Genomic DNA, 27,371 nt, shown 5'->3' on the forward strand with positions numbered 1-27,371 from the left:
ACATAGTAACATTGCAGCTCCTTACAATGTCAGAAATTCAATTATAGTAGAATAAATGGTAATTTATTTCACTAATATAAGCCAAGATCCATCGACAGCATCTAGCCACTTTCTTATGCGCTCGTCAAACTACATTTGTGTTGCTGCGGGCATTTCGTTTTCCTGCTTAAAGCTTAGGGACCTGGGAAATATTTTATTAGTTGAAATGGATTGGAATATTCTACCTCGTCTTTCACTTCGAACAAGGCCCTGTAAAACCATCAACTGGTATCTAACGATGTGTAACGTGTTTTCTTTTGGAAGAACCGGAACCTTTCAGGTGCAGCATTAACTTTGGCCAAATTAATATATCCTTGTGGAGATAGAAGGTATGCGTATGCGAAACCGAGATGTGCACCTGTTATGCCAACATAGTTGAGTCGAACATTTTGATCACTAGTACATCACACACATTGGTTGTACGTTGTAACGCGCACATTTTTGCAAACATGCATCAAATTCCACTTGTTTATTGAGCTATATCTTTTTGACGAGCTTTTGTGTATGATTTCATTCTATAGAATTTGTATGCTGTTCTAAAGAATACTAGTTTCAGCTTTTTTTATTCATTCAAACCGCGTGTTGGAAGTAAGTTTTGTAATACTGCGTGTTGGTTTTCAAATGATTTATTTATATCCATCACTTGACATCCTTAAATCGGTGATGCCAGTAAATCTTTGATACAAAAAAATCAGTATCATCTGCAATAAAAACAGCAGTAGCCTACCTACTCAAATGACAGCTGGGGGATGGATACTCATATTATCTGCTCTATCGTGTGCCTCTTACTAGTTTACACGAGTGGTATCTAAGCTCAGCCAGAGACAAAAAGTTTCGGACTGCGGTTGGCGTGACGAAATGTTTTTAAATATATATTCCACAATAAGATTATTTGATGCATATTACTGAAAGTTACGCCTTATATGTCTTTTCCCATTGCACTATTCCTTTACTGATATTCAATAATATGACGCTCATCTGACATAGTTTTTCAAGTGTGTAGATAGGTATAATCTTTTCCACGCTGTTCAGATGGGAATGTGCGAATATATTTGAAAATCGCTGATATTTGTTACAATGCGATGAAATCCCATCTTGCCATTTCTGCCTCTCGCAATTGCTGCGTATATTTATCGGAGAAGTTCTGTGGCGTGGTTATCAAATGAAGAACACATGGGAGTATTTTTTCCACTTCTCTCAAACCTTGACATTTTGTCAGACCTTTTTTCCATTTGACCTTTTTGGACACGAAGTGGACATAACGATCGTTTCAATATTATGTTGTTGGACACGTAGTGGACATAACGATCGTTTCAATATTATGTTGTTGTTGTTCTTTGACACGTTTTTAAAAAGTCGCTTTTCTCTTCGAATACTGGACCAATTGCTTTGAAATTTTCAGTGGTTAAAGATAAAAATTTTCTCCAGAAGGCTATTACTTTTTTTTTTGCTATGACGTCATCAAAATTATGTGACTCTACGTGTCCATATATTTGAGCATAGCTCTCTTGTTGTTGTTCTTTGACACGTTTTTAAAAAGTCGCTTTTCTCTTCGAATACTGGACCAATTGCTTTGAAATTTTCAGTGGTTGAAGATTAATTTTTTCGCTAGAAGGCTATTACTTTTATTTATTTCAAAATTTTGCGTGAATTCTATGAAATTTGATATTTCGTCTAAAATTTTGCTGTATTATTTTTTATCCATGGGAACACGGATTTTAGTCAGTGTCATGACTGGCTGTACGTTTTGATTCTGCAAAATTCTTGCTACTGGAAATTCAGAACTTTTTTGAGGGTACTGGTAGCGTCAAAGGTACCGGTAAGGATTGATTCGCTCTAGTCTGACGTGTCCATATATTTGTGCGTAGCTCTCTTGTTTTTGAAACATCCCCAACAACCACAATTAATTCTGTCATTAAACTTCCGAAACAAACAGATAAAATCATCAACAGATGCATATCACCAAGTCCTAAGTAGATATTGCTAAATTGATCTTTATTTCACCATTTTTCATGCAATGCTTTTTGGTGAACCTGTTTTCGATCGTAAATACAGTGCATTTGGCTATGTTGTAGTGTAACTTTTTTGGCCTTACATTTTTGATATATATTTGTATTCAGATCTCTTGGCCTTGCGGCTCTGTCAAACAAAGTTACATATAAAATATTGGTTGTAAGTTGCAAAACATGATCATGTTGTTGAAATAACTCGGCATTTTACCACCCGTATATATATCATTCATTGTCGAAAATAATAATGAAATCATAAAATCTAAAACCCGTTTTCGTGAATTTTTTGTTGTAGCTGAATTCGAGGGACAGCATGACAACAGGCAAGAGAAGCACGGCAGCCTTGTATAGTTTACGACAGGGTTTCCCAAAAGGGGACCCCGGCCTCCTTGGATGCCACTGATCGGTTATCTGGGAGCACGAACAAACAGATGGAAATGCGAATATATAATAACAATGTATTTTTATAGAAGATAAGGAGCAAAAGTGTTGAAAGTCTTCGGTAGTTTGAAAAGCCATGGAACATAAGAATGAATTACATTCTTTCCCAGGGATATACTATAAAATGTAGCAATTTTCTCATTCTTGTTCTCGTGATAGCATTATCTTTCACTGCATCGTCGTGATCATCCTGCTGCATAAGAATCCTTGCTAACAAATAATTGACTGTTCTCCACCGGGTGTATATCCACTTGAACTACTGCCGACTGCATTAGCAGGCTTGTATTGTTAATTGCAACAAAAGCGGGTATTTTGAAATAGTACTCTTTATTTTACGCATATTTCAACAGTATTTCCATATATATGGGTCGCGACCCAAAGCTGGGTTCAAAAAATACCTAAAAGTTATTTTTATTTCCTAGTAAATTTGGTGCGTCCGTCGTTTGTGCACCAAGATGGCGCACAACCTAAACATAGTATTGGAACAGGTTAGGTTTCAGGTTGTGCGCCATTATGGTGCACAGATTTGATGGAAAACACTAATACAAATATCAAGCCGTAAAAAAATTGCTCAAGGCTGCAAACTCCAAACCCATGTAGAAATGATGGGCAATAACCCCAAGATGAATAATTACAAATAAAAAAAAACTTTATGTCTGCAAACAAGGTTGGGCCCAAAAAGGCCCTCTTATCTGCCGGACTATTAACTATGAAGCAGTTTGTTGCTGACTGTTGAGATTTTATCCTGCGTCTTTGAGGACACGCTACTTTCAAACCAGATTGTCGGAAAGAAAATATGGGTCATGGGGTGCAATAGGCTACTGCTGAGTTGAATCCATATGCAAGCTTCGAAAACGTCAGTAAAAAATTGCTCGTGTCCTCGATCAAATCAGATATTCATTCTAATCGAGGGTGACCGTACATTTGAACCCATGCGTATATCCACGGGTTCAATCTATATCCGGGTGCTAAAACCCATGGGTTAGGGTTAGTATGGGTTTAACTATCCGTGAAACAAAAAAAAATTCATAGGTGCAATAGCATACAGGTGCAATTGCCGTGGGTTCAAATGTAATGGAACCTAATCGAGTCGATGACCATCATGCTTCAAGGCCGGTCATTAGTAGTCTATACCTATACCGTTTTTACTTTCGGGCATATTTGTTGAGTCTGCCTTGTTTGAAAGACAGAACAACATCTTCAGGAAATCCTAAATCTTCAAAACTCTGAGCTTTTACCTTTGCAGAAGATGAGTACTGTTTTGCGTTCGATTTCCGGGAGTAGTCGGTCTGGGCGGCCTCATCGTCCGCATACACGATCGGTAATAAAACAAAATGTTTAGCTTGTTTAAGTCTAAAGTTCATTGTCACAGTTAAATGCTCCTTGAAGGCATTCTCTGTCTTCATTATTTGCATAAGCCGCTGTTTCAAATCCATTTTATGGAATGAATACAAGAGAAGCAGGATAAAGCTGAACTGAAGTTCTGTGAAGAAGACAGAAGCCGAATAGCCGATCAGTAACACGCAGCATTGCAAACACTTTGTCTGCGACACATCATTGTGACGTCATATATTAAGCTGACTGAAACATTAATCACTAGGCAACTGGTACATTAATACACTATCATTAGTATTACACAGCATAAACACACATTTTCCCTGGTGCCAATAATACATTATCCACCTCCCATTATTTATCTTTTTGGTACTTAGCATATTCTGGTATGAGAGTCGATGGGTGTAATATTACGGTATTAAAATTTTTACTTGGCCTGATTGTTAGAACTCTATATATTCGAAATAAATTATTCAAAAACTCAGTGACAGACAACCATAGCAGTTACATGCTGTTAGAAATGCACGGGGATGTAGTTTTCAGAGAGATTTTTGTGCTTGAATGTCGTTTCGCAAGAACGGACTTTTCCTGTAGTACATAGATTTTCTCTCGCAATGCAGGGTACACTTGCACTCACTAAACCAACGACTGTCTTTTTTTCCTTTGTTTACGTTGGCCTTTGCATGGGGATGTAGTTTTCAGAGAGATTTTTTTGCTTGAATGTCGTTTCGCAAGAACGGACTTTTCCATATATAGATTTCCTCTCGCGGTGCAGGTTGCACTTGCAGAGCTCACACTAGAGCTGAACCGACTGTCTTTTTTTCCTTTGTTTACGTTGGCCTTTGTTCGCAACGCGATTTATCGTTTTCATGTGTATGAAATCGTGGCGGGAGTGTTGACCGGTCGGAATGGAGCCGGCTACCACACGTCGGTGCCGCATTCAAAAATTACCTACTGAATGGTTGAAGTTTGTTACCATGTGTATCAAGGAAAAGAATATGGTACCGTAGTTCAGAATGCAAACTCATTCCCAAAATGTTACTTCAAATGTTCATAATCAATCAGCAAAATTCGAAGATTAGTGCATTTTACTAAAAGACACTATTTGATTTTGTCTTCGGAATACAGAAATAGAAAAAAAAAAGATTATACCGGTACAGGTGTTTTTTATGTCGGGAATTTACGTTTGAAATAACATCTTTTGCAGTACAGGTACCGTACCCGTGTGGCACTGTGTTACAAATATCTGAACATACCAGTTGCTCTTGACCGCTTGGCGTTACACACCTTTCTGCGTCAGAGTGTATACCAGTACAGGTAGGAAGCCTACCGGTACAGTTTTAAGGGATTTCCATAAATCGTTATCAGAGTTCCGTGCAGTAGTACTGAACCTACTGCCAGTGGAGGGTTAGCAAGTTTAGATAGTAATCAAGAGGTCTGGATTGTTTTCTGACCACTCTGCTCATTTGCCTTTTATCACTCTAAACAGCCTAATGCTGTAATGCCTGAATGCTGTAATGCTAATCATTATACTGACATATCCAGGTACCAGTATCCTACATATCAGTGCTGCAGTGATTGGGAGTCTGAATCATAAGTAAGTTGATCAGACCCAAATACTGAAATAGCTGAATATTGTTACAGACGATCGACCCATCATATATATATATAAATAGTGTTTAAATTATGAGTTTCTTTGAGACAGTATTGGAGTCGATGTTTGTTCGTTGGACCGCTGTCAAACTGGCCAACAAATATGATGGCATTGCGTCGTCGGCATCGTCAAGTGGCGGAAAGGAAAGAAAATAATTCACCATTGTTGGAAGAGGGTCAGGAGGAAGATGGGGTCAGAGGACTAGTTTTTTAGAATCTTTTGGCGCTACTTTGATTATGTTCTGTTATTTGCAACCTCCTACACAACAAATCATTGAAATGTGACTGCCATTCGTACTGCTGTACTGCATAATATTATTGTTAAGGAAGTATGAATAATTTTTGTGTAGACCAAAACCTTTCATACCCTATGAAGCCAATGATGTTATTTATATTACCATTTTCTTACATTTGACAAATCTGATGGCATAAATGTTCGGTACATCTTATAATGGTTTTATATTAGCTTTAAAATAATTTAATCTAACTCAAACATGTTTTATACTTAACAGGATAAAATAACATGGATTGAATCAACGTTTCGAAAAAGAGAATGCGTGACTTTTATTCCCTTGATCACACATGACGGATTGCAAAGGTATTGATTTGACTTCAAATCCAAGCAGATGATCCACTTCGAAAAATTTCAGGCTTCCATGTTTTTTTGTTTCTAGTATTGTTTTATTGTTTTGGTTACATGGCAATCTGTATGTTCTCACATCATTGTTATCTGTGTGTTTGTTGTGGGGCTGTAAAACTATTGAATTTTTGCCGTCCAGCAAACTATGATATTTTCAGAGCTCATTGTTTTTGCCTATTTTATCATTGACCTTAGTTTGGGTCAATACCTGCATGGAACTGAAGGTGTATTGCCATCTAATTTCATGATTGACTGTAATGGTCCATTGTGAATAATATGGTATATTAATAAGCGTAAGTTTATTATCATTTTGTTGATTTTCAGATGTGGATGTGGAAGAACATATTCATCACATCTCTTTTTGGATTCTTATGAGAAACCGAAAAACATATCTCCAAAGAAAAATTCTCCTTCACATTTTGAATTTTATGATGAAACATTGCAAAGATGTGAAACCAATTTATCTCAATCCAAACCTGCTAATGAGAATCTCCCTCTACAATCTCCAGAAGGTTTCCTGGAAATTAAAAATGCACCGAAAATGCAAAAGAGGAAAAAAAGTTCTTCAAGGTTATTAAATTTCTTTTATTTTATTATTACAATTGATGTTTGCATGTAATATTCAATAGACAATTGCAAACCCGTGGTCCATTTGAATAAAAGCAGCATTTCTAAATCTTTATATTCAAGATAATTAGTGTGTTTCATATTGTATAATTATGCTTTATACTGGTGACATATCTGGGTTTATAGCAAAAAAAATAATGATACTGGTTCTTTGTTCATTTATTTCATTAAGTTTATATTAATATGATAAGTAAAAAAAACATAAGGACCTGCAGTTCAATACACAATATCCAAGTTTCCTTTATATTAATAGTTACAAATAAGTTACGGTAAATAATTTGTTTGTATAATTGCTTTTTAATAATTATTATATCAGATATTACTCCGATTCATCAAAAATATTTGTCAAGTTCTTCATGTTTTTGGTTGAGGTCTCATGTCTGTTTAAACAATTTCTCAGGAAGTGTAAAGGAAAACAAACTATATACTTTGACTGGGCAACCCTTCTATACTAGTTTCTATTATTTGTTGATAGCACACTTATTATCCAGGCTTGTTCACAAAATATATTTTATTGCTGATTTCAGCCACGACAAAGTTGTTAGATGTATTAGCTTTATTGGCAATGACATTTGTTCATGAATTGCTAAAATTCTATTTCTCGTATATATTTTTTGATTTTATAGGTTGCAAAATAATGCAAAATGGAACGTTGTACACCATACAACATCTCTGCCTACGGATGCTTATGGTACTTTAGAATATCAGGGTACGGGTGAAGGAGATAAGTCACAGGTGAGCAAGTGTTTAATAAATTTGTAGCAATTTAGTGATGTAAACATTTTTAAACTACTACTTCTTTACACCATGCACATCCATCCCAACCAATAGGCATGATGCAGTGCTTCAGGGTTGTTACTCCATTTTGATCAATTTTTTAAAGTCTGAATTAGACCAGACTCTCAAAGCAATTGTATTTTTATATGACTGGATAATTTAAATTCACCACATGGTTATTTGCATATAATTAATTAGTTGTATTATTTAGAATTCGTGAAATGTCAAATTTTTGTCCCTTCTTCCTTGTGACATAAATTCATATCATAACTTCTCGTAAAAAACAATTTTGATCATTAGACAGCTGTATAATTTAGTATCAATTTGTTATGAACATGCAACACTTCTTGCTTTTGACCCTACTTGACAACCTAGTTATGTTGCTTCCATATGAACCAGGTTCCTAGAGGCTACAAGGATGTTGTTATTCACATCCTGGACTATCATCCATTTGTGTTGTTTTTACATTGCTTATTTAGACATGATTAACACATTGATTCGATTCTATAGGTATTACCGGGTAAGTTATATTAAGTGTTATAAGTGTCAACATATGGTTGTTGCCTGGGGTGTTAGAGTCTGTGTATGTATACTGTATATAATTTTGTATTGAAAAAATACTAATGCCGTGACAATTAACTAGTAACAAGGGGTCTTCTCACATGGGCACTAATTTATCAAATATATATTTTTTTGATAAAATATACCATTTATTTATATCAAGATAGTTTGGGTTCAGTAAAGGAGAACAACAATACTAGTCATTGCATATATATTTATATACACATACTGGTATATATGTGTGTTTCTACTGCATCATGCCAACTGCTAGTACAGGGTGTCCCAGAATAAATGAAACCGATTAATTAGATTACCAATATTGTAGGTTTCATTTACTTTGGGAGGCCCTAGACATCGCAAATAATTATCCATACCCATGTCATTTGACAAGTTGTTGAAAGATCTACTTGTTAATTTAGTCCTTGAAACAAATTAAATCTCACAAGTTAGTTGTCCATGTTGTACCAATGGAACGACTCATGTCAAACACATTAACACCTTCTGTTAATGTGCTGCTGAAGATTAGCATGATGATTTGAATATCGTTGTTGGAAATATTTTCTATAGACTCTCTAACCTTGATTTTCCTTTGATAAGAATTTATTTTCGGAATGAAATAGCAGTTGGATATATCATTCTTGCCAAATTTAAAATACAAATTCCTTCATATCTAATTTAACAGCACAAATGTGAAATCACACTGATGAAAGAATACATCTTGATTACCTAAATTTGCCAATATCAAGTTAGCAAACTTTATATTGCTGACTGTGACAGTTAAATAGTTTTCTAAATCAAATGCGTTTGTTTTAGTATATTCGCCTAGCACATGACACACATCCTGAATATACAATGAGACTTTTGACCGAAGAATGGGGAATGCAACGTCCAAAAATGGTTATTACAGTACATGGAGGTGTGCATAATTTTCAACTTCAACCAAAATTACGAAGGTATTTTTGATATCAAATTATACATGATTGGTTAAATTGTGAAATTATCCGAGAAAATTGGACGAACAGGTCTGCTAGGTTGATCTTTAATTTTCAATAATCCATAAAGCAGAAAATTGGTAAATTGCAAGCCAAAGTTGCTCCTCGTCAGGGACTACCAGGAAATATGAATTAATTTCATGATATATTTCACTTACAAATGAGATTTACATCCTGTTTATTTATGACCCGAGTTATTCATAGTCGCACATACAAGCCTTATATTGGGGGTTTTGTTGATGATCTGTTTATTAGTTTTCCTTTTTCTGAAACATGTGGTGCAGGACTCTGAATTTTTATTACAATAAAAGACGTCTTTGTGGGACAATTTTTTTACTGACTTGCTAATTTTAATATGACTGTGCAACTTTATTATCTTTTTTTTTTTTTTAAGAGTGTTTTGTGATGGACTGATCAAAGCCGCAAAGACAACTGGTGCTTGGATCATGCTTTCTGGTCTTAACACAGGTATGTTGACTGTTTTTAAAATCAAAAATTGGAGTTTAAGATAAGTTTTATGTGCGTTTTCGTAAGTTTTGGACAATATAACACCCAACAGGCAATCGAAATTTTAGATTTTACTTTCATTTTAAAACTATGAAGTAGGCTAGGAATAAAAATAAATTGTTCCAATGAAAGATATGAAATGATTAGCAAGATGAACACATTTGAATAAATTTGTAATTTAGACATCGGAAATGATGTGGTTCTACACACCATTAAATTATTATAACTTCTTACATGGAACATGGATAAATTAATGATTTTCTTTTGATATCTCATGAACCTAAAAATTTCGATCGTCTAGTAGGCCAATTTAATATAACTTGGTGCTGAGTTAGTGCTATATTATTATAAATCCAATAACGCTTATTAATATCATGGTATTGTGGTTATTAATATAAGGTCTTAATTTAGATTTCCCTCATTAATATGGGCTTATGTTCAGGAAATAATAAAGTGCTTACATGGTGGATATCATTAATTAAATATTGATATAAACATCCCGATCCAGGCACATACCGGTAATTGTATAGAAAAATTACATTGGTGAAAATTATTTTGTAGACTATAAATGAGTTCACAAATCTAGAAGCAAAATTATAATAATAGTTATAACCTCATATTATGATATGGTTAATTTTTTTGTGGCATATTTATGCGCTTTTCAAGCTGAAAAAGGCTCTGCACTAGCAGTCACTGATATTTATGAAGTTACTTTACTTTTAAAAGGTATGAAATGTCCGGTTTGGCATTGCCTACCCAATTTATTACACCTTGGATAAGGGGGTGAACGTAGGATTTGAATCTGAGAATTCACCCTGTGATCAAACACTTTAACTCGTTTTGTTCATATTGCACAAGATGCAAGTGGAATCTCTAATGGTACTGACGAATTGAATACATGTAAATAAGAAAGACACAATGATTCAAAATGAACATTGCAAGTTGCAACACAATGTTTGTTCTATATTTTATTTTTTTTATAGTTTATGTCATAATCAGAAGATTTGTGGTTCGAATATTATTTTTACATTAAATCCACTGGTACAACTTCAAGTAAAAAGGTTGCCATTTTTGTCCTGTATTTTGTTATGTCTTACATTGGATTCTTATCTGTTTCATTTATTAGTTGGTCATCTTCTACTCCAAACAATATTAATTTTTCTTGTCAGTTTGAAAAATATTTGCACAAATCTACTTTTTCAGGGGTTGGGTCAATAGTTGGAAATGCTCTGAAAGAACATAAAGCAAGATCAAGAGGAAGGATATATAGTATTGGAGTTGCCCCTTGGGGGGTTGTTGATAACAGAGAAGATCTTATAACTTCTCAGGTACGGGTATATGACTAGGTTGTTATCGTAACATTAATTGAATGGATTTACTTTTCAAAGATTGAATGATCAAATTAAGATATTACGAATCTCAATCATATCTCACTGTGATTGTGATCCATACTGCATTTTTCATATAATTCAACGAGGGACTAATATAAAAACAATTTATATTTTCATGCGTATTTATCATTAAATTTAAAGAGGCTAATTCCTATGATACCTTGTTGTTCAAGTGACGTCCATTTCACTATTGTTAGTCTTTATTGTAGAAAAATCGATGTTTGTGTTAAAATTCGGGCCCTGCTTTCTATTATCATTTTTTTGCCAAACGTATTTCTATATTAAACTGCATCCATAGGACAGCGACTCATATACGGAAAGTAATTATGTCATTTGATTAATGGTTATAAACTGTGTCAACCATTCGCTCTATATACCTTATGCCCTATTATTATACACCACAATTATTATACATTTTTTCCCATGTTTTTAATTAAAATTCATTATTCTTCAGTCTGTATGCTCTTATATTTATATATGATAGTAATATATAAATTATTAATAGAAGCCATAAATCTTCAGATCAATTTTTATTCCATTATTTAATTCAATGTAATTGTGATGTATTATGTGTCCCCAACAGCCAGTAGCTGTTAACGTGTTTGCATGGAGAAAGGAACCATAGTCACGTCAGGGGGAAATTAATATAAAAAAAGTGATGGTTTAAAGTAATTATGATAAAAAAATCAAGATTCGTTGCCAAGATATACATGCCTGAAGAGTTGAATCCATAGTACATAATTGAATATAATTTTGCATATAGCAGTTGCCTCATTATATCTGATGAATATTACGAAAAGCTGTTGGGAGGATTTTAGATATGGCAAATTTCATTAATATTTCTATTTTCATCCATTTTTCACTTATTATCAGAGCTCATCATGAAATAATTTTGCTTATAATAAAGTATAGCAATATCATGGGATGTAATGATAAACACCTCCCTTAAACTCTGTCTTGAATTCACTGTGAATTCAATTTTGTTTTGAATTGATAAGTTTATCTCATTTGAATAAATGTGTTTTTCCGGATGGAATTGCTTAATTATAGATTTTTAATATAGATGAATTTTTTGCATTTCCATAATGGTGAGTGGTGACTCGTCATGTATTCAACGATTGCTATATGTTTTCAGAACTTGGTTGTGAAAATGGTCTGTGAACTTGTGTTATTATTAATATGTATATCTATATACATACATACAGATACATACATAGGATAGGATTTCCATATTTATCCTGGGGAGAAGAAACCTGGTTTGACAGCCCAATAATCATACATCATACCACGACCTCTTATCCAGTTACTAATTCATATCGAGTAGGGTATTAGTTGGCCAGTTATTTGTTTCAGATGCATGGACTAGATTGCTCTCTTGCATGTTAAATTAGTTCGCACAAACTTAAGGAATTGTGTGAAAGAAAGAAATGGTGTACCTCATTTCACATTACTAATTTATGCATTCTATCTCAGGCAATCAGCTCATACCAAACTATGGCTAATCCTCTCAGTAAAGGGGCAGTTCTCAATGCAGCACATACACATTTTCTTCTGGTAGATAACGGCACTGAAGGGAAATATGGAAGTGAATTAAAGTTTCGTAGACGATTGGAAAGAAAGTTATCATTGCAACAAATAAATCAGAGTGAGTCATATTTACATCAGAATATGGTCATTTTGTCGTAAGTCCATTATGGTACTGTATAATTCACTTATGGCAGGGTATATGTTAAATCTGATTCTTAAATAAAACCTTTCACAATCCCTGTGCGTCAAAATTAACACATGTAAATGATTTTCTATCTCTTTTGAAGTTGTCATTCATGAATCTTATCGGAATAATTTGATTCTGGTCTGATAATGTCAAAGAAAAAGGATTAAAGTTGATCCTATTGTTCCTTTTTTATTATAGTGTATTGGCCTCTAGCCCTAGTGATTGGAGAGTGACCTAATTAATTATGTTGTCATCCCAGATTAAAAATCTTACGTTTAAATCCTGTGTTCCCCGCCTCATTTTTAAACTATAGTAACCTCTGACCAAATAGTTGCTGCTTGTGCATAACCATGTTCGGAGTGGAGGCGTATCATATAGATCATGTTTTATATTTTATACATTGTGATGTCTTGTAAGTAACAATGATATTCGGTTGCAAATGTTTCTCTTGTTGATTTACAATTATTTTCTGGGATATATCAATTTCGTATGCTAATCGAATTGAATTAAGATTCTGTAAGATTCAATTTTATATTAAAATTAATATGTATGTTTTCATGACTCCTTTAATTTCCTGTTAAAAATTGATTCTTGTGAAAAAGGCAGATATGCTAATAACTAAATAGAATTTATTTAATGTCTATTTTATACTGACGAAGAAATTACAAATATTTTCTAATAGAACATGGAAGAAAAATTCCTGTTGTTTGTCTTGTCCTCGAAGGTGGTAAAAATACTATTAACGTTGTTTTGGAGAGTGTGAGACAGAGTCCTCCAATCCCAGTAATTGTTGTTGATGGATCTGGAAGAGCAGCTGATCTACTTGCATTTGCACATCAATATGCAGAAGATGATGGGTGAGCCTTTTAAAGTTCTAAGACAATTATTGATTTCTCTAACCATTGACATATTACATTGACTTCATATACTAGAGATCTTGTGCTGAACCTAGTGCTTATCGAAGAGAGCCAGTCGCATTATCCGTAAAATATGTTCTTCAAGGGGAGTCACTTTTTTCAATGTATTTGTTGGCTTTATTTGTCAGGTGGCAGATCGCAATCGTGATGTTAACATGTATTGTGTACAAATATCATTTGGCTGTTTTTGACAAAACTTATTCAGAAAATATGAGTAGAAAAAATTTGATATGAAACACTGTAATTTGTTAATGAATGTTCATCAAATTTTTCAAGAACTCTGATGGAAGATCTTCGGTTACAACTCTTAATCACAATACAGAACACATTCGCTTGTGGTCGAGATCAAGCTCAATTTATATTTCTGTCTATTATGGAATGTGTCAGGAGGAAAGACTTGGTTTGTTGAAATGATTTTTAGAAATTAGGTCACATTATGTAAAGAAGTAATATTACTTTGCCTAGTAGATGGTATCATTGAATTGTTCAGTCCATTTCTCTCCAGCTAGACATTAACTGAATTGTTAATACTACATCACAGTTTTCCAATATACATCTGCACAGAGCATCTAAGCAACTAATCATACACACCTGCTAATGATAATGTAAATTAACTGATGTGGGAATTTTTTTGGTTTTTACTCTCAATTTGTTTACTTTCACCCTGATTAGTTATTGCACATATGTTATATATATCTTCAAATTTTTCTTTTTCTTCCATATTCTTTGTAGATAACTGTATTTCGATTGGGTCAAGGGCAAAATAAACAAGATGATATTGACAATGCAATTTTAACAGCATCATTGCGAGGTAACTAATTTTTATAGTGTAGAATGTTCTTATTTTATTATATACGTTGAACCGAAATATTAACAAAACAACATATGTTTTGTCTTTTTCAATTTTACAAAGAAAAGCAAGTGTGATCAATGATTGAAAGTTAGTCTGTACATTCATGTGATTCATACATTATCTAATCAGATTCCAAAGTCACTGTTTGAAATCAAATGATTTTAGTCTGTAATAATCTTCTGATATAATCATCCACATCCCTTTATGTCAGTGGTTCCCAAACTTTTTAAGTCGTGCCCCTTATTTAGAAATTGACAAGTTTCGTGCCCCACCTCGAAAAAAAAACTAGTTAGCAATAAGCTACCAATACCAGATAGTAAGAAGAAAAGTATGTTTTATTAAAAAAAACATGTTACAAATACCAGGATGGAACTTATATCAAGATCAAATCTAACAAATATTTTCATTTTTAATTAGCTTCATGCCACCTCAAAAAATTGACTACGCCCCAACGTTTGAGAACCACTGATCTATGTGGTATCGATAATATTCTTGTTAATCCATTTTGATTGCAGATAATCATACATCGGAGGGATTTTTTGTGTACAGTAATTCACTCATTTCATTCCTAGGTAAATACAAAAATAATGCCCATTGCTTAACATATCTGATTATAGGTACGGTAATTTATATTCAATTTTGAATGTCCCTTCACAAATTTGACCAACCAAATTTTTTTCTATATATTATACCGATATTTTATTCATCATCTGCTTCTTTGGGGAATACGCTACTTGGTTGCTTGCGAAATCCTACACAATCTATTAATATCAGATTTATTCATCCTATGTGTTATTGATTTATCCTTTCTGGACATTTTTATGGTGTATTGTTTGCCCAGTATGTGCGATTTACAATGAATCACAACTCACAAGTATATAAAATTGTATATTTAGCTTGTCATGCTTGATTCCTACCTGTTATTGTTGTCTATTATAGTAGATTATCAAGTCTTGTTCTAAGTATTCTAAAATTATGTTTTTTGAAAAAATTGTCTCAAAATCTGAATAAGGCATGTATGGTACATTGCGTATATCAATGTCAATATGTTTTCCTTTTAACTGTTGGAGTTTCAGATATAGTTGGAATTTTAATAGGATAATGATTTGTCATATAAAATTGAATTTATATTTTTTATATTTTTATTGCATAGCTAGAAGAACATCTGCCCCTGACATGCTCAGTCTCGCGTTAACATGGAATCGAATTGACATCGCAACAAGTCAGATATTTGTCTATGGACAACATTGGCCGGTTAGTACTTTACTACATTTTATCAATGAGTTAGTTCATTCAAAGCTACATTCTCCCAGCCATAGAATTTGTCATAACATTTTTTTTGGAAACAAGCAATGAGACCATTTTGTTTCAACAATCATTTTGTATTGTAACTTGTTAGTAATGATACTTCATTATGTATGTAATTTCAATTCCAATATATTTTTTGTTATATAGGTATTATCTCTGGAACATGCGATGATGGATGCTTTAATACAGGATAGAATGGATTTTGTGAAACTATTGATGGAGAATGGTGTTAGCATGCACAAGTTTTTGACCATTCCAAGATTGGAAGAACTCTATAACATAGTATGTATCAACTATATCAGGCTGATTGTTTGCACATTTATATAAGCATATGTATCTATCGCCATGCTATAGAATTGCATACTCTTGTACGGCATAAATATGTATTAGGATATTTCTGCATTCTAAGAGTGTCAGAAAGTTCTCATTATCACACGATATGATTGGTCTAAGATTTTATCTAAACTACATATTCCGATCTGTATTAGGCAAACTATTTTTGTTCCCTTCCGATTTAATGAGAATTTATCTAATACAAACCCCATGTCTCACCATACCCAGGGTGTGATATATTGTGTAGGCCAGCAGTTCCCAACCGGGGCCCGAGCCCACTAAGGGGGCCACAGAGCAGTTAGCGGAGGGCCACCAAGCTAGGCTCAAAACTGATATCATATTTCCATTTACAGGAAAACTGCCTGTTCTTTCTAGTTTCATTGCTTGGTAAGGTTATTTCACAGGATGTTTTCTTTTTGTTGAGCATAAATTGTTTAAAAAATATAATGGAATTTGGAATCTACCTATTATAAAATAATAACACTCTAAATACCACTGGAATGATGAACAGGGTCCATGAGTGCTTATAGGCTCAAGTGGGCCACGAGCCATAAGAGGTTGGGAACCACTGGTATAGGCAATACAAAACTAGAATGATTCCTGTTGCTGTTTTCACAGGGCCTTGCTTGGAGAGAATGTGTGAGAAAAAATGCTACTTTGGTGCTTGTCAATATATAGGGTATGTTTTCTAGAATTTTATTCTTCTATTCTAATTTTTTTTTTAGAAACAAATACCCGTTCATCTGTTATATTTACTGCAAGATGTAAAGAAAAGTATCACATTAGGTTGCAGGTTCAACCTTATTGAAATCGGACAGGTGTGAATCCTTATTTATATTTTCTTCATGCACATAAATAAAGGTTGTCAATTATTGGGTCTACCTCGGTCAAACTAAACATTATGGAAATACATTCGTGTCAGTGTGCAGCAGACTCTTGAATTGAATAACCTTTTGTCCCACTGTTTTTTTATTGATTTATTCCTTTATTTTGTTGCACATGTTGATAATCTTCTTACAACTTTTTTGATTATTTTGCTATTATTTATATATACCGTACCATATTTTTAAATTCAGTCGAATATTTCGTATCACTAAGTTCATTATATTTTTTTTTAACCTTACTTGAGATTTGGTAATATTTAAATTTTTTTTTCAGGTCATAGAGGGCTTGATGGGTGGAGCGTACCGGTGCAATTACACGAAAAAAAGATTCCGTTTGTATTATGCAACACATGGAAAATTTAATATTAAAAAGCAACCAAGTTTCACGAAAAAAAATATCTTGCCAACGAACTTATCTAAATTGGATGTAGGTTGCGCTTGAAATATTAAACATTGATTGTTCATTTCTTCTTTTCATTTGTCTGGAAAAATCAGTTCTTTTAACAAATGTGTCTTATCTTATATACAGGTTACGTCCTCTTTTCGTGATTTTGCAAGTATAGCAACTAACTCCATCAAACATGAGCAAGATAATAATAAGAACAATGGTGGTCCTGCCGCGCAGATTTGTAGTAATTTTCAATATCCATTTCATGATTTGATGGTTTGGGCTGTTTTAATGAAAAGACAGAAAATGGCAATTTTTATGTGGCAGCATGGAGAGGAAGCTATTGCTAAGGTAGGTACTTGGCTGGTTGGCAAATTCCACTCAAATATGAAAACATCCTAATATACAAAGTCTAATAGTTATTGTGATATCCGATTCAAATACAAAACTATTAGTTTTTGTTCAGCCTATCCAGTTTAACAATTTTATGCTCACGGCTTGAATTGCGTTTTTCATGAATGTTAAAAAATTCATGTTTATTCTAGTGTTATTTATGTATGGTGCTATGGAAGAAAGGGCAGTTTGACTGTATCAGTTTTATTTTATTACGAAATTACTCTTCGCAGGCATTGGTTGCTGCTAAACTTTACAAAGCAATGGCAAGAGAAGCAGCTGATGATGAGTTAGATTTAGAAGAAATGGAAGAATTACGGAGATATTCTGGGTAAGTTTTACCCTTTTTTTCTATTCAATTGTCCTGACATGAAATAAATACGCATGTGTCTCATAGCCAAGGGCTACTTTTCTTGATACATAATTTAATTGTCATTACAGGCGAATTGAAGGCTTTTTTATGATTGGGTATCATTTGTGAATAGGTAATAGTTTTCTGATTGCTACTTAATTCACAAACTGATTCATTTTTAACGAAATTCTTCTTTTGCTGTGAACTTCAAATGTTCATCAATCAGGGTCTATTTTGCCGGGGCTTATCTATGGCACCCTTGATAACACAGACCATTGGCCGCTCATCAACAACACTTGGAGACATACTGTTTTGACATTCCTATTTAAACTGTACTTATATAATTACAGTGAGTTTAGTGATCTTGCCACTCAACTTCTGGAGATTTGTTATCGAGCTGATACTGATGCCACTCAACATCTACTCACTTATGAGTTGAAACAATGGAGCAAGCACACTTGTCTGAGTCTTGCAATAGCTGCTCAACACAGAGAATTTATTGCACATCCATGTGTGCAACTCCTACTCAATGATTTGTGGATGGGAGGATTGAATGTAAGAAAAAACTCAAGCTTGAGGGTGAGTACACTTCGTTCATATTGAAGTCAATAGGTATTTCATTGTGCAGTTCAATGTGATATGGTTATCTTCAGAACCCGATACGTCTTTCGGAATACTCTTATTTGCTTATCATTGCTTTTATTATGAAGATAAAAATCAAATAATATTATAGTAAATTGTACGAGACCTTATATTCAGATAGAATCCATGCCTGTTTTTTAGTTGCAGCTTTCATTCGTTAAGGATATTTTAGCATTTTGGATGTGATGGGCAAGTAATTGCATCATTGGACATAACTATGGCGTCGCAGATTAAAATTCCTGAGTGGACATTAGGCAATGCCAATCGTAAAGATCTCTGTTTTCCCACAATCAGTAGCTTCTTATGTATCATTGGGCCCTTTAAAGATCCTTACTTGGAGTGAAGGTATTGAAACATATCTCTTTTTTTTCTTGGATAATTTTATTTGCTTTTATCCAAAGGTTATTCTTGGTATTCTCTTTCCTCCGTCACTCTACATGTTGCAATTCAAGTCGCCAGAAGAATTACAACTTATGCCCCAAACAGCAGAAGAACATATGGATGAACGTAATGATAGTAGTTCCATATCCAGTTCATCATCGTCTTCATTATCTTCCTCTACTTCAAGTTCGTCAAGCAGCAGTTCAAGTTCATCTGGAAGTATAACTTCAGGATTTCAGGTTTGTATCACGAGTTCATATTTTAGGTAAACAGAGACTAATAAGTGGGCAAGTGCTTTATTTTTCTATTCAGTTCTTGTTGGATAACTACGACTTAGAGATATTTTAATATTATATTGAAAAATAAATTGAAATGGTCATGTTTGAAACAAGTGGTATGATATGTTCAACTTTTTTTGTAATCGGCATTATTTACAGATCTTACATCTGTTGTTTTAAAGTTTTCGACATAATGAACTACCGGTATATGGATTTGGGCATCTAACACGATATCAACTTTTCTTCTGTTGTTGGAGTGTTTAGCCCATTTTCAGTCTCATTCTTATTTATTTGATTTTCAACACTCCATAATCACATTTTATTTACTGTCAAATAGAATGTCTTTGATTGCTATCTTCGGGATTTAAAATTGGCTATATAGCTTTTTATATTTTATAATTGTGCGTTGTTAATTCGACAATAGATCTTACCCAAGTCCCAAGCAACTACCTGCTGTGCTGTCCAATATTCATTGTTTGTGAACTTATTATAACATAACTTTTGACTTGGTAACCATTTTCTCCGGTGTTTCAGACTTTTAGCGCAATATTAGATATTAATTGACTTTAAATAAATGATATCTATAATATATACTGCATATAAGCACACACCCTAGAATCAGCCCTAAAACGATGAATTTATGAAAATTCGCATATATGTCGACCCAGGCTGTTATTGCTGTCATATCGCAAACATGCAATCGATCATGTGTATTGCAACCAATCACAGACTGTTATTGCTGTCATTGCGTAGCCAAGCGCTTAGTGTTTTAAACTCAGTTTATATGCGAGGATATACGGTGAATCAATTCTAGTATTTTGCGCTTGGGAACTAATGGCTACATAAAATTTTCATCTTCAAATGTTTTATATTTTCAGCATAAACCTGAAGTTGTAGTACGAGGGGTGACTGGTTTGGACCAATCAAATCGACCACCGGATCCATATGATGTATTTATGTCCCAACAGAGACAATTACCTGTCAGCAAAAAGTTGTATGAATTCTACAATGCTCCCATCACAAAATTTTGGCTTTATACTATTTCATACAATGCTTTTTTGCTCATGTTCACATATGTTGTCTTGGTAAGTTGAAATACGATTTATACTAAAAATAACAATTTAACTATTAGAAAATAGGCCAATTTGTTTATTTTCAAATAATTTAGTAGCTTAAAATTTCTAAAAAATGGTTTCATTGTCAAATAGTGTTTAGGAAAACAAGAGATCTGAAGTTTTGTGAAATATGTTATTGGTAATTTATTTCAACCACAACTACAAATTTTTGGTCACTTTTACGAAGAAATGTCTGTTTTCAATAACATGCCTAAACATTTTTGTGCTGAAAATAGTACTTCAACAATTTTAATTAAATGTTGATGAAATTCGATAACTACATTATTTTTTAGGTTTCAATGGGTTCATTGCCATCAGTCATGGAATGGATTGTTATATCATATATTTTTACCCTCTCTCTAGAAAAGGTTGGTTATAAGCTTTGAAAAATAGTTCTCACTTGGTTTCATGCCACTTATTTCCTTGTTTACAATGTATTTCACGCCTTTTGCCCTGAACAAGTCTATGCAAAAGCTAGGTAATGAGGTACTTTTCAAAGAACCAGAATCCTTCCCATTTGGCATTGCCTACCTAATTTATTACACCCTGGGTGTACATACTCAAGGTTTCAACCTGTGATGTCATGATGGCTGCTGCGTCTAACCACAAGGCTTACTATAGTTTGGAAAGACCGGAATCTTTTCGGTTCGGCATAACCTGGGCAAAGTGGTAAAACCCTTTTTTGTTAAACATTTTTTGTAAATTTCAGATGAGAGAAATAATTGCTTCTGAGCCAAGCGGAGGAATTAACAAGCTTAAATTGTGGCTCGGACATTTCTGGCATCGAGTTGATATAGTATTATTGTTAACTTTCTTCTCTGGCTTTGTACTAAGAATGATGCAAGATGAATATTTGTTAAAAATAGGAAGGGCATTATATTGCGTAAATATCGCTTTATGGTACATCAGATTACTGAATATATTCAGGTGAGTGTTTTGTAGACAATAAAGAAATTTTGTTAGAATAATTTGAAATTGGTTACGCTAAACCATCTTTAAATAGTTGTGAAAATTGATGTTTTGTTATAAATTGTCTTTTTCGCAATGAACCTATATTTTGCTCAAATTTCATTCAAATTCAAAAATTCAAATAATTGAAGTTACTATCTTTTGTTTAAACTTACGAAATTATGTCGTATATATAGCCTACCGAATTCAGGAATGGCATTTAATCACAACCTCTTTTGACTATGGGATCAGTCATTACTTTTTTATATACTTTATCTATTCTGTATTTAATCTGTATTCATATTTTATTTTCATTGATTGGTAAATGAAATTTTTATTTATCATGTGTTTCAGTGTTAGTAAATATCTTGGTCCGTACGTGATGATGATGGGTAAAATGATGGTTGATCTTGGTACTTTTATTATATTACTTGCTGTTGTTCTCATCAGTTTTGGAGTCACTAGACAGGTATGAATATTTTTTCTCATCGTAACATCAACCAGTATGAATATGGATGGACAATTGCCACTTCAATAAACGTCATTTGGAGATGGCTATTGGGCTGCCATGTAGAGAGGTTATATTACCTTATTAAGACATTATCACATTACAATCTTGAATATGATGTACATACAATAAATACTACAGTTCTGGCTAGGTGGTGTAAATACAATTCTGGTTGGGTGCATGGCGCATCACGCTGAGCTGGGAAAATACACTTGTCACCCAACTCTGATTACCCTGCGTGGGTTGGCAGGTTCGAATCTCATGTGGGGATAGTTATTTGCGAGAGGATTGCTGGACTTCACACACCGTCGCAGGGTGGTTCCCGTAACCGCTGGTCAGTTACGGCTTCATCCACTATGACGTCCATGTTTCCGAATACAAATAACTTGCTAACTAATCCCATACCCGACATACACTGCTAACCGGACGAGATGCCGTGGTTCGCCATATGATTACACCGTCTTATTGACTTTTCTCTCCCCCAGGATAAATATGTAAAATCCTATCCTAAATCCAAAGAAGGCAACTGGTGAAAAATAGTAAAATTTCACTCATTGATTTCAAGGCGATCCTGTATCCAGACGAATCTCCGAAATGGTCATTAATCCGTGATGTAGTTTTTGAACCTTATTTCATGCTTTATGGAGAAGTTTATGCTGGAAAAATTGATCGTGAGTTGGAATTTAGTTTTTTTAAAACTTCATTCAGTGAAGGCTTTTACTTTAAAATAGAAAATCGACAGCTTGACCTGAAAATTTAGACCCAAATGGTGTCAGAATATATTCATTATTTTCTGAACCCAATTCTAATTATCCAAGAGGAAAAGTTATTTTCATAAAGTGAATAGAAAACTGAATGCTGTCAATAGCGATGTCCAAAACATTGTAATTTTAAAGGCTGAATAACTGCTTCATCAGGGAATTTTTTTTTTGTGAATTTTGTCTCAAATACAAATTGAAAGATTTAAATTGGTGGGAAATACCTGAAATATTAAAACTACCCTGGCATTGAAAAATCAATATTTCTTAGGTTATCTTAGTAATAATATTTTCATACAACATTTTTCAGCCTGTAGTAAAGATAATGCCACAACTTTATGTGTTGTTGGATCTTGGATTGTTCCCACGGCAATGACGTTATATTTACTTGTCGCCAATATACTTCTGCTGAACATGCTGATTGCTGTTTTTAAGTGAGTCATGTATTATTGTATATTAAGATATTTAGTCAGTAGGTCAGTATTTGCACAAGCTCTGACAAAGCCAATATTGCATATAGGGCTCATTGTAGGCTATTGCAATCAGTACACCACAATGTTGCGACATATTTAAAACTTAGTGAGCGGTGTAATTTATTTGTAATGTATATCGCATGCCGTATCAAGTGTGAAATGTTAATTTATATTCATAATCTTACCTATTGTGTGATGGTAAAGGCTAATATCCAATCTATGTTACATTATTATGGGTTTGATTTCTATGGCTCTAACTATGATGATGGCTCGTATTCTTAGATAGGACCCCTATTCCTAACACCTTACACCAGGGGTGTGCAACCTTTTTTATTGCCGGGCCAAATACAAGTAACTGGGTGAAGCCACAGGTCGCACCTTTATTTAATTTAGGCTTTCTGTTAGTTGCAAGCACAAAAATTGCCTATATTTGCTATTGATCTTACGGCATTATTAGGGGTTCTTGCAGAAATAGATTTAAAACGCATAAACTTCTGAAGAAACTGCTATTTAAATTTTTTGTCACACCGACTTCAAACGAATGCAGTGAGAAACACGTTTTTGTAATATAAATCGTGTATTTTGCAACAGAATTTTGCTAGGTGTCCCAGCGTTTGAAGCGTTAGAATTATCTGTGCTGGCATCTTAAGTTACATATATCACCCATGGTGTAATAAAGTGGCCTTGTTTGGAGTGAAATACATGATAATTATTTAGAACAAAACTATTCTTCTATTATTATTTACGAATTTTTTATTTAAGCAATACTTTCACAAAAGTAAAGAATATATCAGACAAAATTTGGAAATTTCATCGCTATGGAATGATTGTTGAATATGAATTCCGTCCCACTCTTCCACCACCATTCATTGTCATCAGTTATATATTTATGTTGGTTCGACTTTGCCTGAAAAAGCGGAAAAAATCAATTTTCAACTCTGATAGAGGACTAAGTAAGTTACTGTAACTCTCTCTTTCATGGCTTTCTATTTAGGTTGCATTCAAATGTAAACTTTCTAGTTTATCAATTTATTTCATGTTTTCAGTGCTGTTGTTCAACTATTTTTCTTAAATATTACCAAATTATCTTCTTCTTAAGCATTCCAGTACATTTGAAAAACTTAGTGTTTCATGAATGTACCTATTTGTCATGTTCACATAATAAATAATAGAACCTTGATTACATTATACACTCGTGTGGTAATCTGAAAATTGTAGTGTTTTTTTATTCTTATCTGTGGAAATGGTTGAAATCAACTTTTTTTTTTCAAGTTTTATCACGTTTACTTGTAATTTTTACTCTTTTCAGAATTGTTTCTTGATGACGAAGATGTTGAGAAGCTTCATGATTTTGAAGAAGATTGTTTGGATGATTTCTTCCGACAAAAGGATTTTAAGAAAGATACGAGCAAGGACTTAGAAATGGCTAAAGTACCTTTTGACAGGTTGGGCCCATTTTTCAATTTGGGACATTCATGGGATCACAGTTGGTATTCCCAAATTCGTTATCCGTCGATTTGATTTTGAATATTCATATTAAATTGAATACGCAGCGGTAAATTTGTTCATAAAATTTTTAATTTTGCGAAAAAGTAATTTTTTATCTCAAATTTTACAGTGATTCTCAATTATCATTGACATCCATCATAAGTACCATCAATTTTGAAATTTAGTTGGAACTAAAGTTTTTATCATTAATTAAAATCCATTCAGATATAGTTGTAAAATATATAATTCTAAAGTTTTCTAGGCTATAATATCCTATGTTCCGGGTATTCAACTTTCTTGGGAATTAGGAAAAAATTTTCAGTATTTAGGTCAAAAAATGATACAAATCAATTATTGGATTTTTTTGAAGCCGGCAGCCTTATATGTCCAAATAGTAACTTGCCCAGACACTTGTTCTGAGCAAATATGCGAAAGATCTCATGAAAATAATATTTCAGAATGGAAAGAATTCTGGACTTTATTGACGAGTCTGAAGAGCATGATAGATTGATTACATCACAGCTTCGTATTCTTGAAGAAAGATTAACTCAACTTGAAGAAATGAATATGAAGGTATGACATTGGATGGTTTTTCATTTGTCATTCGTTCAGATGATCTTCATTGCAAACTCAATTTGGTGCAAGATCATTTTTGGACACAAAGTTTGTTTTGATTAATTGTTGTTAAAATATTGTTTTTATTTTTAAATATTGAACCAATCGCTTTGCAAATTCTTCTTCGAGAAAGCTCTTACTTTTATATTCACATGTTTTCTCTGGACTCCCTGAGACCTGTTGATTTCCTCAAAATTTTATTAGTTTTAAAGATATACAGTGATACCTCAGTAGTCGAATGACTCAAATGACAGTCAAAAATGCTTCTGTACACCAACGAAAGTTCGGTGCTCGAACACCAGAGCGTCAAATGCCAATCCTGAATGAATTAGGTTTGGCTGCGGAGGTATCACTGTACACCTGTAATGGTTTTCCGATTATAGACCTAGTGTGTATTTTTTTCTTTTCCTCTCAAATGCAAGTTTGTACAAAATACAAATACACAATATGAGAATCCTTTTATTCACAACAAAATTGAAGCTAGCCATAAAAGTATTGTTGTGAAATTTGAAAGGTCAACTTTTCAACATCTTTTTTAAGCTGGAGTTGAAGTCTAAATTATGGTCGATGAGGAGTAGAAGTCCAGGTTGTTTTGTAATGCGTTTGGATTTGGAGTCTGGTGTGAATTTTTGCCCACTTCACAGCCCTGTTTTGCCCAGCCCTGCTCCAGTAATACCCGTTTTTTCAGTTCTGAATATGCTTTATTTACCTTCAGATTTTGAGAACCCTGCCTCAGCTGGTGGATGGTCCATATGAAAGCAGTGAAGATTCTCAACATGAATATGATACAGAAGATAGTAAGTTTATATATATAAAATATATTGCTTCCATGACTATAATAAATGAATTATAATTCATAAATGAAATTATGCTAAAAAAAATCATTCAAATGAGTCATGTGGTGAGTAAATTTTAGTATTTTCGAAATACAAATTGGAAATTCAAAAACCCTCTTATAAATAAATTCGTATTAAAATGGTGAATGTAAGAATAACCATATTTATTCTTCTGCCAAAAATCTATCAGTTGCAGGTTTGCAACATAGAATTCTAGTTAAACAGACATTTTATAGTATCATATTTTCCGGACCATAAGGCGCATTGCTTCGATTGATTTTTTCTTCCCTGAAGCATAACTGGTACTGGTTTTGTGCGTAGGCAATAAAGCATGAAGCACTACCTGATCCATACATTTGATTAGGCGCACTGGTTTATAAGATTTTTTTTTTAAACACATCTTCAAGTCTTCGAATTCAAAGTAAAATATTATGTTCAGATTTTGCTACAATGCGAGAAAGAATGAGATTTCATATTCATCGATTAAGACAAGATTCAGAAATGAGCACACTAAGTGACTGGAATCCTTCTAATATTTTAATGCAAAGGTATGATGGGATTTAGAATTTTTGACCACAGATAGGACCTGTGAATGTTTTGTTTGGTTGTTGTTGTTTTTATTGGGGTGTCGTTGTGAAAAATTACTTTTCTGTGCAACTAATGAACCAATGATTTCCATTTTCTGTGCTTGAAGATGGAAGAGTTCACCAGAAGTCTATTATCAATATCATCATCCGAAGTCCCATTTTCACCCAAAATTTTACTGTTTACTCTAATTCATGGAAAGACTGTTTTGACTTTTGACCTTCGTGTTCATATATTCAAGCAAAAATTATGAGAACCAATCAACCAATAAACTTCAAGTTTTCATTGTTTACAAATGGAAAGGGCCCTTAAAATCTTAATACTTCAAATTTCTTGTTTCTATTTTCATATTTCCTCTTGGATTCGCTGAGTGCTGTGTCGCGTTGCCAAAGGTTTTTGGTCATCATTTTATCAAAAGGTTTAATTTATAACTTGTCGCTCTTCTAACTCTAAGAAAGTTCTTCAGTTTGTTGATGGACACTATCAAGTCATTCAGTTTTTCATATATTTTTATCAATATAGATTTAAAAGCCACAACACAAAAAATCGTGAAAGACATGCTTCAGAAAGATTATCGCAAGCAGCTCTCATCGAACATAAATTAAGAAAAACAAATTCAACTGGTATTTT

General features: G+C 33.5%; 1 protein-coding gene across 2 annotated transcripts in view; it reads left to right on the forward strand.

Annotated features, from left to right (window-relative positions):
- Positions 1 to 5,445: 5,445 nt before the first annotated feature.
- The window catches only part of LOC120345356 (transient receptor potential cation channel subfamily M member 1-like), a 29,979-nt gene continuing 8,053 nt past the window's right edge, over positions 5,446 to 27,371 (forward strand). For both annotated transcript variants that reach the window (XM_078114944.1, XM_039414779.2), the window contains exons 1-31: positions 5,446 to 5,670; positions 5,990 to 6,075; positions 6,442 to 6,687; positions 7,371 to 7,479; positions 8,896 to 9,035; positions 9,469 to 9,542; positions 10,785 to 10,909; positions 12,446 to 12,617; positions 13,369 to 13,543; positions 13,880 to 14,003; positions 14,336 to 14,414; positions 15,610 to 15,710; positions 15,912 to 16,046; positions 16,823 to 16,915; positions 17,256 to 17,408; positions 17,511 to 17,720; positions 17,996 to 18,093; positions 18,465 to 18,693; positions 19,158 to 19,376; positions 20,294 to 20,500; positions 20,824 to 20,898; positions 21,240 to 21,457; positions 21,833 to 21,947; positions 22,552 to 22,657; positions 23,055 to 23,178; positions 23,980 to 24,170; positions 24,527 to 24,662; positions 25,164 to 25,278; positions 26,036 to 26,117; positions 26,596 to 26,704; positions 27,264 to 27,364. In XM_078114944.1, coding sequence (XP_077971070.1) covers positions 5,581 to 5,670; positions 5,990 to 6,075; positions 6,442 to 6,687; positions 7,371 to 7,479; positions 8,896 to 9,035; positions 9,469 to 9,542; positions 10,785 to 10,909; positions 12,446 to 12,617; positions 13,369 to 13,543; positions 13,880 to 14,003; positions 14,336 to 14,414; positions 15,610 to 15,710; positions 15,912 to 16,046; positions 16,823 to 16,915; positions 17,256 to 17,408; positions 17,511 to 17,720; positions 17,996 to 18,093; positions 18,465 to 18,693; positions 19,158 to 19,376; positions 20,294 to 20,500; positions 20,824 to 20,898; positions 21,240 to 21,457; positions 21,833 to 21,947; positions 22,552 to 22,657; positions 23,055 to 23,178; positions 23,980 to 24,170; positions 24,527 to 24,662; positions 25,164 to 25,278; positions 26,036 to 26,117; positions 26,596 to 26,704; positions 27,264 to 27,364 — 4,237 coding nt within the window. In that variant the 5' untranslated portion in view covers positions 5,446 to 5,580. The remainder of the gene's footprint in view (positions 5,671 to 5,989; positions 6,076 to 6,441; positions 6,688 to 7,370; positions 7,480 to 8,895; positions 9,036 to 9,468; positions 9,543 to 10,784; positions 10,910 to 12,445; positions 12,618 to 13,368; positions 13,544 to 13,879; positions 14,004 to 14,335; positions 14,415 to 15,609; positions 15,711 to 15,911; positions 16,047 to 16,822; positions 16,916 to 17,255; positions 17,409 to 17,510; positions 17,721 to 17,995; positions 18,094 to 18,464; positions 18,694 to 19,157; positions 19,377 to 20,293; positions 20,501 to 20,823; positions 20,899 to 21,239; positions 21,458 to 21,832; positions 21,948 to 22,551; positions 22,658 to 23,054; positions 23,179 to 23,979; positions 24,171 to 24,526; positions 24,663 to 25,163; positions 25,279 to 26,035; positions 26,118 to 26,595; positions 26,705 to 27,263; positions 27,365 to 27,371) is intronic.

This window comes from Styela clava, chromosome 8 (assembly GCF_964204865.1).
Source record: "Styela clava chromosome 8, kaStyClav1.hap1.2, whole genome shotgun sequence".
Lineage (NCBI taxonomy): Eukaryota > Metazoa > Chordata > Ascidiacea > Stolidobranchia > Styelidae > Styela > Styela clava.